Source organism: Gigantopelta aegis, chromosome 2 (assembly GCF_016097555.1).
Source record: "Gigantopelta aegis isolate Gae_Host chromosome 2, Gae_host_genome, whole genome shotgun sequence".
In the NCBI taxonomy this organism is placed as follows: Eukaryota; Metazoa; Mollusca; class Gastropoda; order Neomphalida; family Peltospiridae; genus Gigantopelta; species Gigantopelta aegis.
The window spans coordinates 25827664-25843512 of record NC_054700.1 but is presented as its reverse complement, the minus strand read 5'-3'; the positions used below and the strand labels follow the sequence as shown (position 1 = coordinate 25843512).

At 37.1% G+C, this 15849-nt stretch overlaps 1 protein-coding gene across 1 annotated transcript in view; it reads left to right on the top strand.

Annotated features, from left to right (window-relative positions):
- LOC121383184 (S phase cyclin A-associated protein in the endoplasmic reticulum-like) overlaps positions 1–5971 on the top strand; it is a 134819-nt gene extending 128848 nt beyond the window's left edge. The window contains exon 29 of the mRNA XM_041513037.1: positions 2826–5971. Coding sequence (XP_041368971.1) covers positions 2826–2947 — 122 coding nt within the window. The 3' untranslated portion in view covers positions 2948–5971. The remainder of the gene's footprint in view (positions 1–2825) is intronic.
- The last annotated feature ends 9878 nt before the right edge of the window (positions 5972–15849 follow it).

The window sequence follows — 15849 nt, the reverse complement described above, 5'->3', positions numbered from 1 at the left end:
AATTTCATAGTTCTGACACATTTCTATAGAACACCCCTCATTATTGGTTTGACAGTGTTTATGAAATTACTTTACAGATCACTGACAGAAGCTTAAGATATATTGGAATAAACAAGGCTGTTTATTGGTGTTGTGTAACCTCTCTGTGGCTGTGCATATACCTCCAGCAGGTTAAGTGCAGTGTGTGTATTTTCACTTTGCGCTACCTACTGAGTGTTGCTAGCCCAGGTAACCTTGTTAGTGTCAGTTGGGTAATGCTTAATGCACCAGGCCGTGTTTACTGGCCAGCCCAACATGTCTTGTTAGGAGACCCCACTCTGTTCGATTGGGGCGAGTGCAGTTGTTTGTAAATACTAATAGAATTAAGTCAGTTCTGCGTGGACTGCCTGCTGCCCTGTACCACTGCAGAACACCCAGATCTGATCCTCTCTTTTAATTCCATGTCATTAGTTAAACCCAGCACACAGTCTGTTACTCAACTGACATAACAAACATTTCTTTACACAAAGTTTACAAAATGTTCTCCGCTTGTCTAAAACTCCACAGTTATGTGATGAGTGTCATATCACCGAAGATGAATTTCATTGCATTGCATAATGTATAAATTATGAGTATCATTGGTCAAAATGAATATTTAATTTCACTTCCTGGCATGTTTCTTCCTTATTTGGCTGTAGTTTGATTTTCAGGCACCATTCTTCTTTTTCAAAAGGAGAGGGCTGGAGATAGCCCAGTGGTAAAGTGTTCACTTGATAATATGGCTTGATATGCCCAAATATAGTTGAGGTGTGTACCCTTAGCAGTGTGCTTGATAAAAAAAAAAAAATATATATATATATATATTTTAGTGGCTGATTAAGGCATTGTAGCAGGATTTTTCTTGTCACATTTAACCAACTGCCCAAACAGTTAATCAACAGGTATTGAATTCCAGTCTTAGCAATTTTATATACAGTAAGATATTTTTTATACTGATTGATTGAATTAAGGAGTACAATATTCATAAAAGCAAACATATTTGGTTGTTTTTTTGAGTAAAAATCTTCTCTGATGGCCTCTTGAAGGGTAAAAGAGTGAAAATTCTTTAATTTGGTGTGAATATTGAATGATGAACACGTGTTCTTGCCTGCCTGTGATTCCTCGATGGGATCCATTTCATCACATGTGGCAAATCCTTCTCGTCTTAATGGGCAAAAATAAGCAAACATGTTTTTCATTTGTTGTTCTGTTTATCTATTTATGAGCACTGCAAAAATCTGTAAAACTGTCTGCCCTAGAACATTTTACAGCACTGAATGCGAGGTGAACAAGAGAAATATGCCAATACAGTTGTTTATTTTTGTTCACAGTTTATTATGACATGATAAGTTTAATTGGTATTAGCACTGTGGGGTGAACTAGTGAGAGGCATTACACAGCAAGCCATCCAGAGTTACTTATTTATATAATTTTCTAAAAGAAACAAAGTGACGACTTCATAAAATTCCTCACATTTCAGGATTTCTCTCTCTCCTCTCCATTTGGATGAGTTAATGTTAACATTGCACATCAAGGAGAGAGAGCTGAAATACATTAAATTTTACTTACATAATACAAATTTTTTATGTATTTGAAAAATTACAGTGCAAGGACATTTGTCCTAGACCTATGGAGATTTGTTTAGGGTATTACTGCCAGAAGGCAGAGCAACACGTGTAGTCTTAACACAACAGCATAAAGAAGTGAATGGTTTCTTGCTTTTGTAATAAAATACTTCTAGGAGTTGTATTTAAATGTGATGACAAATTAAGGCAAAACAAGGCCTGGCCAGTTTAATTTTATGGGCATAGAAGCACACTGGGGCAATTTACCGCATTACTGCATGGCTGCTGTTAAATTCAAGCCCTCTGTGTATGTGTGTAAATAAATTACATAAAAAAGTATCGATAGACCTTGGTTGGTCTTAAACTTAAGGTATTTGTGGCAATAACATTAGTTTGTCTCAATGTAGCATTTTGGAAAAGATAAATGCATGCACATTTTAATAGTGCAGATGACTGTCATAAATTAAGAGGACACTAAAGTAACTATCTGTCATCCAAAATCATCATAAAACTTGGACTGGCATATCAAGAGTTATAAAAAAAAAATACTCTACTTTTTTCTCTCTCTTTTTTTTTTTTGGAATAAGCAGTTCTATATCTGACCCCAAAATGTGTTTACCATGTTTGAATTGTTCAAACTGTGTCTAGACTAATTTCGATGTTGTTTCCACGTACAGTGAAACCTGTCTGAACTAGATCATGTTTGAATTCTTCAAACTGTGTCTAGACTAATTTCGATGTTGTTTCCACGTACAGTGAAACCTGTCTGAACTAGATCATGTTTGAATTGTTCAAACTGTGTCTAGACTAATTTCGATGTTGTTTCCACGTACAGTGAAAGCTGTCTGAACTAGATCATGTTTGAATTGTTCAAACTGTGTCTAGACTAATTTCGATGTTGTTTCCACGTACAGTGAAACCTGTCTGAACTAGATCATGTTTGAATTCTTCAAACTGTGTCTAGACTAATTTCGATGTTGTTTCCACGTACAGTGAAACCTGTCTGAACTAGATCATGTTTGAATTCTTCAAACTGTGTCTAGACTAATTTCGATGTTGTTTCCACGTACAGTGAAACCTGTCTGAACTAGATCATGCCAGGGACCTAATACTTATCCAGGTTCAGTTTTGACAAGATTCCGGTTTGTCCAGAGTCCGGTATAGACTGTGTATCATATTTTAAATATGTTGGTACGAATGTGTTCATTTTACACACAATGATGTGGTTGTTTTGTATTTCAGAAAAAGAATTCCGTGAGACTGAGAGCCGAATGAGCCTGGTGTCACGATTCCCGCTAGACCAGTGGCCCGCGGCCCAGGAGTATTTCAAGGAAGACGACGACTGTTCATCTAGCAAGTCATAGCAGTATCCCAGCACCAGAGACATTCGACATCTACATAATCACAGCACGTGTGTGTATCACAGAACACCTTTCCAACACTCACTGTGATAGCAAGTCATAGCAGTATCCCAACACCAGAGACGTTCTACATCTACACAATCATAACACGTGTGTATGTGTGTGTGTATCACAGAACACCTTTCAATGACTCACTGTGATAGCAAGTCATAGCAGTATCCCAACACCAGAGACGTTCTACATCTACACAATCACAGCGTGTGTGTGTGTGTGTGTATCACAGAACACCTTTCCAATACTCACTGTGATAGCAAGTCATAGCAGTATCCCAACACCAGAGACGTTCTACATCTACACAATCACGTGTGTGTGTCAGTATCACAGAACGATGACTATTCATCTAGCAAGTCATAGCAGTATCCCAACACCAGAGACATTCGACATCTACACAATCACAACACGTGTGTGTGTGTGTGTGTGTGTGTGTGTATCACAGAACACCTTTCAATGACTCACTGTGATAGCAAGTCTTAACAATATCCCAACACCAGAGACATTCTACATCTACACAGTCACAATACGTGTGTGTGTGCGTGCGTATCACAGAGCACCTTTCCAACACTCAATGTGATAGCAAGTCTTAACAGTATCCCAACACCAGAGACGTTCTACATCTACACAATTGTAACGTGTGTGTGTGTGTTACAGAACATCTTTCCAACACTCACTGTGATAGCAAGTCTTAACAGTATCCCAACACCAGAGACGTTCTACATCTACACAATCACAACGTGTGTGTGTCCGTATCACAGAACGATGACTATTCATCTAGCAAGTCATAGCAGTATCCCAACACCAGAGACGTTCTACATCTACACAATCACAGCATGTGTGTATGTGTGTGTGTATCACAGAACACCTTTCAATGACTCACTGTGATAGCAAGTCATAGCAGTACCCCAACACCAGAGACGTTCTACATCTACACAATCACAGCATGTGTGTGTGTGTGCGTATCACAGAGCACCTTTCAATGACTCACTGTGATAGCAAGTCTTAACAGTATCCCAACACCAGAGACGTTCTACATCTACACAGTCACAACACGTGTGTGTATCGCAGAACACTTTCCCAACAATCACTGTGATAGCAAGTTTTTTCACATAACATTAGACTTTCGTTTTCAAGTAGAGCAACCGTACCCTGCACACCCATCAGTCCACTTTGAGAGTTCGAAATACCGCACCCACTTAACAAACCACATTTCCCCTCCAACACCGATTGTGTTCACAGTTTTTGTGGCACCTGTTGCCTCTTAGTCATACCTGCTCAATGATCAGTAAATATCACCAGTAAATAATTTGTCATCTTTGAATAATTATTATATATTGTTTAATGTACACATTTAAATTATTTTTATCAGACAATGGGAACTATACAGATCACAGACATGACTAAACTACATTGAATGTAACTATAGTCCGTCCCACAAGGAATACCTTTTTTTTCAAACTATGGAATTTACTACAAGTTCTTTATTTCTGAGCTGATTGATTTGTAAATTGCACACAAAAATAGTATTTGTTATTTCCAAAACACTTTTACTTTTCTTCTTATGTGATACCAAACTGAAATTATTAATAAAAAACACTTTTGTAGAAGGATGGGACGGACTATAATAATGTCTGAAGTTTCCATGATGGTAAAAGTAAAAACTTGATTAGTTAACTAAATGTTGTTAAACCTACACCGAATGTTTAATCCATGTATGTGAAAAGAACTGTCGAGCTGAAGTCTCCACAAGCTTGAAAATGTTCCAAGATAACTGTGGACATACTTTATGATCAAGAAATCTGAAGACTAGTCATTGGAATACAGGTTAGGACTACATTCAGTCGTTAACCAAGTTTAACTCTCCATTTCAGTATATTTCGCTCAGTACAGTTTGATACAAGTTTTAAGGTGATTCTGACAAACAGAGCTTTAATGACAAAATATTGTATATTAATTTTTTTGTCATTAAAGAATGCTAGTAAGACTTTCTGCCAGAAAATAATCAGAGGATACCTAATAAAAACAAAACAAATTATAAGTGCCCCTATTAGTTGGTTATAGGTTTGAAATCTTTTGAAAATGAACACTGCATTTCATGTATTGTGACAACTAATAAACAGCAGTTTTCTTACAACAGCCTTTCTAAAAATTAAAAAAAATTATTCATTGGTTTACAAGATTTTAAGGTTTGTAATTTTACCCTTCGTACCCTCTGGCAGAACCTGTGCTAATGTCTGAATATTCAGTATTTCCGACTACCCTAGTGTTTGTAGTAACTCCAACTTTGTTTTGTGTCCTCTATATACATCTGTTTGACCTACCTACTACAAACATTACAACAACCAAAAACACATTGAATGTACAGACTGATATTCTGGACAACAAAATGTATTTGATGTGTAATAGTAGATGTTCAAAAGCCTATTTTTGTCGTTATGGAAGTTATCAATTGTCTACAAACACTAGTTATGTTTTCAGTCCTGTACAGGTCCAGACAGAGCAGACTGGAGGCGACGATAGATTCCATCTGCTTCATTCTGTCTGTCCCACTTATAGTTTCCAGACTTTACTTTTACAATGCCTCGAGATATTGAGCAGAATTTTGGGTATAGCTCTATCATGTACTGTCAAAGAAATTTTTCTTTCATGGTGATTTACACATTTTTGACAGAGTTATCGGCGCTTATTGCCCTTGAATTTAGGAGATACAAAAATGAGTTTTCTGGACAGTTTTTTTTTTTTAGGAATGCCTCAAGATAATGAGCTGAAATGTTGAAACCGTAGTTTTATCATGTATTGTTACAGATCAGTTTTGACTGAATTATTGCCCATAAATTCTGGAGATACGGAAATTAGTTGTTTGTGGTTGTTTTTTTCTTGTTTTTTTTCCAGTATGTCTCAAGATATTGAGTTGAAATTGTTGTGTATAGGTCAGGTCAGGTCAGGTCAGGTCAGAGTGTTTAACGTGTACATTCAGAACAAGCTGTTGTAGCTCACTCCTGTCCTGGGCATAGGTGCCGGCCTCGGCCAGCTCCTCCATCCAGGACAGGATTTGTGTATAGTTTATCATGTCTGTTATAGATCAAGTTTGACTTTCATGGCAATTTACCCATTTTTAACAGAGTTATGGCCCTTGAAAGTTGCCTTTAAAATATGGTGAGCATTTCATGTAGGTTAGAATATACCTACACTGATGTGTAGAACGGAAATGTCAAAAATGTTCTTAACATGCTGTTACTTTTGGTTATGTACAGAGGTGCACTTAACATATCACTTCAGTGTAGTACAGGAGATTATTAACCTTTCTTCTCTTTTTTTTTTCTTTTTTTCTTTTTTCTTTTCTTTTTGCTGTCATTAGTTGTCAGAAATACACCTATATTAATCTCACAAAGTACCTTTAATTCCTTTATTCCAAATGGTTCCTTCATTTTAAGTAAATAGTGCTAATATTTACTTTAATATCCATTAATGTTACCATGGTGCAAAGCATCTTTAGAAAAAGTAATTACTAGTATCTTTAAAAAGTAAAAAAAGAAAAAGAAGATATTTTAAAAATGTGTTAAAAATGAAAAAGCAAATTAAAAATACTAATTATAATTATACGGTAGCTGGAATATATTTTCATCAATTTTACATGTTTTACTAATCATTCTAGACATTGTTGTCTTAATAAATGAATAAAATCTACTGCAAAAGTCTTCTCTTTTTTAGTTGCAGACTTTTTCTGTAATTTTAATATAATCATTATGCATGTCTTGCTTTGTCACCAATAGAGAGAAATGTCATGTATTTGTCTGTGATAATATAGTTATGAAAAAAGTCCCCAATACTTTGGATTCTGTCTTTTGAGTGTAATTGTGGATTGAATTTTGTACTTTTTATTTGTTGTTTCAAGTTGTATGATTGGAGAAAAAATGTCTGTCAATTTATATATACTCTTCAAAAAAAGTAGGAGAACTCTAATAAGAATTTACAATTGCCAAAATTGTAAGGTATATTAGCTGTGGGGAATGGTTATATGATAATAGGGAATTAATTGGGCAAACATTACAACCGGTAGTTCAGTATTACAGTAGGTTTTATGACCACCAACGATCTTGATTGGGGTCAGAATTATTAAGTGAAATTTGAAAGTTGATGGTTTTTTCAATAACAGATCAACAGAATGAAAAAGATTGACAGAAATAATGTTCCACAGTGATTAATCAACCTTCCTGGAAATTGTCAAAATCGAGAATGACACCCCACGCACATGTACGGGACAACTGCATGATGCACGTGCAAACTGTGGAATGTGTTTTGGTGTGTGGATAAACAGACCTGAGTGTTCTTTACTAGGATGTCTGTGGTCAAAACGTATGTTTGGTCTAATAGTTGATACATGTATTAACATTAATATTTCAGGTTCCCCTACTGTTTTTGAAGAGTATATATATTTCCAGAAAAATGTCCCCAATCCTTTGGATTCTGTTTTTTGAGTGTAATTGTCGATTGAATTTCATTTGTTGTTTCAACTTATATGATTGGAGAAAAAATCTCTGTCAATTTGTATGTGCATGTTTCTTACTAATTTAATTGTTCTGTATCAGAAATCTGTTAAATCATAACAGATTGACACACTGACCAGAATAATAAGACAAATTTGTTCCTATGGGACAAAACTAAGATTTGGGGTAGGGGATGAGTTGTTTTTTCCAGTGACTTGGTGACAGATGTATAACTTGATATTAGGATTCATTAATTTTATTTTTTTATTAGAATGCTTTTAAAACAATTACCTATAAAGAGGTATTATTAACAAAGCATGTGTTAAATTAATTGATTCTGTCAAAAAGAAAATAGTTTGTGTACAATGTATGAAACAAAAAGTATATCCATTCATTTTAACTTATTTTCGTGCTTATATTCAATTAAGGTTGAAGCACACTGTCCTAGACACACACCTCAGCCATCTGGGATGTCTGTCCAGAGGACAGTGGGTTAGTTGTTAGCTGGTTAGTGATAGTGAGAGAGAAGAGAGTGTAGTGGTCATTGAGTCATTAAAACTCACTCTGGGTGGGAGTCGGTACAGGGCTGCGAACCCTGTACTTACCAGCCTTATATCTAATGGCCTAACCACAACAAAACAGAGGTATATTCAAGACGACAGTGTTGATTTATGAGATAAGTAGGATGCAAAAAGAACACAATGACTATGATTATGTACAACATGACTTACGGGTCACACAATACTGTTACATGTCTTCATTATTAAGCATTTGTAGCATCTACCTGTATGTTTTTGACAGGATGTGTTACTGAATTATTCCAGTATATAGATTAATCAAAGCAAAAAACCCGAAAAACAACTGGTACTTGTGTAATAAAAGCTTTTATGAAGCAACACAGACTTATTGCTTAGTATGTAGAGGCTGGAACTAGAACTGTCGGTCTATGACACTGTGTATCCCAGAAGCATACACGTTTTTCTACATGATAACCGTATGCACGTGTACTCCATATATAATCCAATATTTTCAAATCTGTGATATGCTATTGTATTAAAGCATGCTCTGTAATATGCAACAAGTCACCAAATGCTTCTTACAGTGCCGTCATTTCCATAGGACTGTAAGGTGTTTTAAATTATTATTTCTCAAACTGGTCATTGTATTTGTATATGCATGTATACTTTTTAGTGTATTGTAGATACTTTTTAAACTGTTATCATGATGACAATTTTGACTTCACTGCATATAATATGGATTCATGTAAAATTCATGACCAAAGAGAATAAAGAGATGGGTCTAGTTTATGTTCATGTCTTATAAAACTATTACTGTTCTCATATCTATGGCTGTAGGAAGAAACGTCTTACCCTGAAAATCAGCTATGGATGACAAGTTTATGTTAATCATATGTGATGAAAACATCTTTATACATATTTCTTTTAGTTGTTTGTCATTCTGAACAGTTCATGTCTTATCGTTAGTCCCACGATTTTCTACTTGCATTCTCATGTTAGTGTATCATTGCGGTTGCTGTTTTGTTTTGTTTTTGGTTTATGTGTGTTGTGATTATTGTACCACGTGTTTATCAAGTCAATAAAATGTTAAGAACAAATTTGAATGTTATGTTATGTTTGAACTGAACAAAATTGTACCCTAGAAGTAAAATGTTGCACTTGAAGATAACTGTAGATTAAATCTGTGTCCGATTAAATATCTATTGGCTATTGGCTATGTTCGTATGAGAATTTCTTTAATAGTTTTGACGAAATTACGCGAATAACCAGATTAATAATATATGTGTATGTAAATTTACATGGTCATCATAAACAGTAAACTGTTAAACATCTTGCTTTTCAAATTCCAGTGCTTGGTTGGTTGTTGGGTTGGGGTGTTTTGTTGTGGTTTTCACTATGAACCAATAAAAACCAAGGAGTACACTAATTCTATTGCACAGCTGTGTATTGCCTTTAACAGAAATGGTGTTATTGCACAGCTGTGTATTGCCTTTAACAGAAATGGTGTTATTGCACAGCTGTGTATTGCCTTTAACAGAAATGGTGTTATTGCACAGCTGTGTATTGCCTTTAACAGAAATGGTGTTATTGCACAGCTGTGTATTGCCTTTATCAGAAATGGTGTTATTGCACAGCTGTGTATTGCCTTTATCAGAAATGGTGTTATTGCACAGCTGTGTATTGCCTTTAACAGAAATGGTGTTATTGCACAGCTGTGTATTGCCTTCAACAGAAATGGTGTTAACCATTCGGCGTCCAGGACATTTGCATAACAGCCAAATAAAAAGCTTGTGACTAAACTAAGTTAATGACGGATAGAACAATAGGCGTACAGACTCCCTATTTTTGTAACGGGTGGAGGGTTAGGCTGCTTTTTGCCCAAATTAAAAGAAAATGCCAGAATCTGAATAATGTTTATTCATATTGGCATTACTACCAAACAGCCATGTAGAGTTGCAAACAATCACTGTACACTTCTACATGGTTTACAACTAATATACATGGTGAAAAGGTTTCAGGCCAGCTCTTTTTGCCCGAATTCGAATATTTGCTCTAGTGTTGGGGAGCAGTTGTCCTCCTCCACACACGCCCCACGTCTTGAACACTTGCGGATAGACGCATTCTACTCACTAGATTTCTAAAGACAAATATTTTACCTTTTTTTTTTTTTTTTTAATTGTTAAATGAAACTTCATCTAAGAATAGTTTCTCTAAATTTATATATATTATGCTGCAAGTTTGTCACTAAATTCCACTATGTTTGAGACTATCTACTTCCAGGGGCGGGACGTAGCCCAGTGGTAAAGCGCTTGCTCCGTACGCGGTCGGTCTAAGATCGATCCTCGTTTGTGGGCCAATTTGGCTATTTCTAGTTCCAGCTAGTGCATCACAACTGGTATATCAAAGGTATGTGCTATCCTGTATGTGGGATGGTGCATATAAAAGATCCCTTGCTACTAATTTTAAAAATGTTGCGGGTTTCCTCTCTATGACTGTCAAAATGACAATTTGTTTGACATCTAATAGCCGATGTTTAATAAATCAATATACTCTAGTGGTGTCGTTAAACAAAACACCCCTTTTTTTTTATCTACTTCCAACAGGTGTGAGAGTTTGACCTAATCTGCGTCATTCCGAACAACACTTTGATACCCAGACACGTCAAGCTAATGATGCCGCCACGTCTGTAAATGAGTTCCAGCGTACAGCAAAACATCTACATCATTAGGCCATCCTTTATGGCACAAATAAAAAAACATTCATTTACAAAGCCAAGGGAATTACTATTCGCAAGCCAAGTGTCCGGTCCGTTTAAAAAGTTTGTTTTGTTTAATGACACAATTAGAGCACACGTCGGTTCCAGCCAGTGCACCACAACTGGTAGATTCCTTGCTGCTAATCGGAAACAGTAGCCCATGAAGTGGCTATAGCGGTTTTTTTGTCTCAGTATCTGTGTGGTTCTTAACCATATGTCTGACGCCATATAACTGTAAATAAAATGTGTTGAGTGCGTTGTTAAATAAAACATGCCTTTCTTTCCATTAGAGCACGTTGATTTATTTATTCATCATAGGCTATTGGATGTCAAACATTTGGTAATTCTGACATTAGTCTCAGAGAGGAAACCCGCAATATTTTTCCATAGCAAGGGATGTTTTATATACACCATCCCACAGACAGGATAGCACATACCAGTCTGTCTGGAACAAGAAATAGCCCAATGAGAGCACCGACGGGGATCGATCCAAACCAGCCGCGCATCAAGCGAGCCTTTTACCACTGGGCTACACCCCGCCCAGACCGTTTGGAGTACATGCACATACAAACTTGAAGGGAATAGGAATTTCTATCCTGTTCCACAGGTAAGGAAGGGCAAATCCAGCATTTTGTATTCAGTGGAACGTGACTGGCCTCGGTGTCGTCGTGGTTAGGCCATCGGTCTACAGGCTGGTAGGTACTGGGTTCGGATCCCAGTCGAGGCATGGGATTTTATAATCCAGATACCGACTCCAAACCCTGAGTGAGTGCTCCGCAAGGCTCAGTGGGTAGGGTAAACCACTTGCACCGACCAGTGATCCATAACTGGTTCAACAAAGGCCATGGTTTGTGCTATCCTGCCTGTGGGAAGCGCAAATAAAAGATCTCTTGCTGCTAATCGGAAAGAGTAGCCCATGTAGTGGCGACAGCGGGTTTCCTGTCAAAATCTGTGTGGTCCTTAACCATATGTCTGACGACATATAACCGTAAATAAAATGTGTTGAGTGCGTCGTTAAATAAAACATTTCTTTCTTTCAGTGGAACGTGAGACATAACCAAGAATACTCTAAATAAGTGTTTAGAATAATTACTGTTATAAGTACTATAGTGGTAAGAATCGGTTAGAATTTCATCATCAGTTATAATCGGTTTGCACTAACCGATCTTCTTTCGATTATACAATCGGTTAGAATTATAAGAACATAACACAGAAGAATTTTAATTATAAGCTATCCTACAACAATGTCCACTACACAACTCGGAGAGAAGCCACTTCTGGCCGCATGGAACAGACCTACAGCAGAAGCTCTGTGAATCCAGGGAGGACCTGCGAACAACTGCCCAATTCATCACTTAGATCGGAATATCTGTATGAGACAATTTTCACAAATTTGAACGAAGAAGAGAATTATAAGCACCATACACTTATAGTCGTGTTCACCGAGAAAGACCCTATAAATCGCTAATTTACCTTTAACAGCTATTTCATATTTTTCTTGTTTTGGTTCCCATAGACAAAAACTAACACCAGCCCCAAGATATTTATTTCAATTCCATCATCTAAATTGGAGGAACAATTACACATAATATTTGAACACAGTCGATTATTGACTTTTATAATATTTGAACACAGTCGATTATTGACTTTTATAATATTTGAACACAGTCGATTATTGACTTTTATAATATTTGAACACAGTCGATTATTGACTTTTATAATATTTGAACACAGTCGATTATTGACTTTTATAATATTTGAACACAGTCGATTATTGACTTTTATAATCGATTATCACATCGGTGAAGCTCAAACAATAAAATATATTTAATACTCGATCATGGGAATATGACTAGCTTAGTATAATTATATTGTATGACGAACATGGGGATTTTAGATGTTTGTCATCACGAGAGAAACGTGGCATCCTCTATTTCTGTCGTTGGAAAACAAACCAAGTGAAAATAACGCTATCTCATTCGATGGTATTCTTTGAAAAAGAACTATTTCCGCGACCGCACTGGATTAAAGAGATAACCGAAACATTGTTATGATGGTCGGAAGTAATTTCTGTGATGACTCTCTCGTGCTCGCTTTATGACGTGAACGGGATATACAGAATGTGCATATTGCCAGACATTGATGAGGACGGTTTAGACAGGTGCCGCGTCACACCCGCGGCTACTGATAGTACATGACAATTAGATACATCCTCTGCATGGGCGGATCCAAGGGGGGGGGGGGGACCAGGGGGACGCGTCCCCCCCAAAAATTGTTCAAGTGCCCTCAAAATGTTCAAGTGCCCTTTTTGTTTGTAGATTTTTTTTTTTTTTAAGTAAACAATAATTATATTGTAGATAAATGAAATCAAGATTTTCGTGTACATGCGCAAGCTTGCAGATATGTGTCTGTGTTATTGAGTCTCAATGGGGCCCCATTGAGGTTCTAACGCGAGTGACGCCAATTTACTTCATTATTGCTAGTATATTATGACGTAGAACTGTAGGAATTCATATTAATTGTAAATATCAAAACTTGTAGTAAGGTGCCCTTTTGACGAGTCAATGTGCCCTTCTTTTTTGGTCCCCCCCCCTAAAAATATTTCCTGGATCCGCCCATGCTCTGCCAGGTTTTCAAAATGCCTATTCTTTCCCATTCAGGCATGTTTATAAATGGCACTGGCCATTCTTGCAATCCATTCTTTTCTCTTCATTTTTGTATTGTGCAGGTCAGTGAAGATTTCTATACTGGATGTAACAAGGATACAAAGTGGGAATTTTCTTTTATCCAGTGTTATGATTTATTCAGGTTTTTAGCTGATTTCATCCTTTTCTTTTCATTTCTTTTTTATAAAATATGTTTGCAAACGGACCGGATTTGAACTCAAATAAGTACTTTATACTATTTATAATACACGTTTCAGTCTAAAATGAGCGCTTCAACTTTTATATTAAAGGGACATTCCCGAGTTTGCTGCATTGTAAGATGTTTCCGACTAATAAAATATTTCTACGATTAAACTTACATATTCAATATATTTTCTTGTTTAGAATATCATTGTCTGTATAGTCAGTGTGTTTCTGGTCGTCTTAATATTTGTAAGAAGACCAAACAAAACTTTGTCTTCAAATAATTTAAAATATTTTTTGGAAATAAAATGAAATTAAACCTAGTACAAATATTAAAACGATCAGAAACACGTTTAATATAAAGCCCCTAATATTTTATGCAGAAAAAATATGTTTGATATGTAATTACAGTCGTCAAAAAGTCTCTGTTAGTGATAACATGTCCCTTTAAAGTGAGTATCATATTTCCAAACCCAGTGGAGGGTGCACGATTATTTTGTTGTCAGTTTGGAACCAGTAGAAAACCGTCTGAGAAGTGGATACGAGTTCGTGTCTTGAGAACCACACCTCAACCGCGACAGGTACTGGCCATACAGCTGTCGTTCCGCGTTGGCTTCTGTCGTAGGCTCCAACTAAAAATGACACTTCTTCGTCTGTCTGTCTGTCTGTCTGTCTGTCTGTCTGTCTGTGTCTGTGTCTGTGTCTGTCTGTCTTTGTCTGTCTCTGTCTGTCTCTCTCTCTCTCTCTCTCTCTCTCTCTCTCTCTCTCTCTCTCTCTCTCTCTCTCTCTCTCTCTCTCTCTCTCTCATCGTACTTGTTCAAGTATTTACAATTTCTTACTACTATGCTTCCTTACCATCTTAACACGATGTGTGGTAGTGTCTTGGGCCAGACTCGCCTTATTAGCGTCATAGGACAAGAAGAAGTTTGGTTTGGTTAACGACACCACTAGAGCACATTGATTAATTAATCATTGGCTATTGAATGTCAAACATTTGATAATTCTGACTCGTAGTCAACAGAGGAAAGCCGCTACATTTTCCTAATGCAGAAAGGGATCTTTTATATGCACTTTCCCACAGTTGTGGTGCACTGGTTGGAACGAGAAAAAAACCAATCAGTTAAACGGATTCACTGAGGTGGTTCGATCCTTCGACGCAAGCACCTCAGTCGAGCGCTCAACCGACTGAGCTAAATACCGCCCCTCATAGGACAAGAAAGTCATACAGGTGGGTACACAACATTATCATTGTTTGAAACAGCCACGCACCAATTTACCAAGGAAATGGCGAACGCCGGTGACATTCTCGTTTCTTAGTTGTATTTTCGGAGAATACTCTGTAGAATATATAGCGGTACTTAAGCAATTAGCTGGGGTAGTTTTCTATCACTTGCTGGGAAGACGAGCGATTTCACCTGTACTAACAATATTGTCACCATATTTTCATAATTTTGGCACGTAGTACATATACTCCCCCCCACCTCCACCCTCTAGACATGTCGCCTGTACACTGTAGGTTGACACTACCTCTTAACAGAAGTCAGATTAATACTGCTGTCCTCGACCAGTAGTCGGTAATCAAGAATTTAGGTTTTGCCACCGTATTGTGAAGCGCATGCACGCATGTCGCCTGTCGAGAAACTCAAACACTGACTGCAAACACCACTGTGGTTTTACAACAGCTTACCATAAACACCTCACCGAGTCCTCGTTACACACACGCGTTGCTTCTTTCTTCTTCTTTTTTTGGTGTGTGTGTGTGTAGTGGGGTGGGGTGGGGAGTCCCTTTTACTTTTGTGGTTTTACAACAGCTTACCATAAAGACCTCACCATAAGTCCACCTCAGACACACACGTGGTGGCGGTGGTGGGGTTCCTTTTACTTTTGTGGTTTTACAACTGCAAGTTGTGGTTTTACTTCAGCAACAATCCATTTAAAACACACGTACTTAATCTGTTATTTTCATGGCTTTTGATTTGGTCTGGGTTGGGGTGGGGTGGGGGGTTGAGGGGTTTTCTTTTACTTTTGCCCTTCGCCGTCATGGTTAGGTCCTACATGTCCTGGGTAGTACATTACGGCGAGGTTTCGTAACCACACATTTCCGGTTACGGATACCGATAAGTCATCATGTCGGTAACGTAAATGTATTAATATATGATGTATTAGTTTTAGCTGCATAAGACTTTTAAATGTCTTTTAAACCTGGTTCAAAAGAAGTAGAATACTACACTCGTGTCTGTTG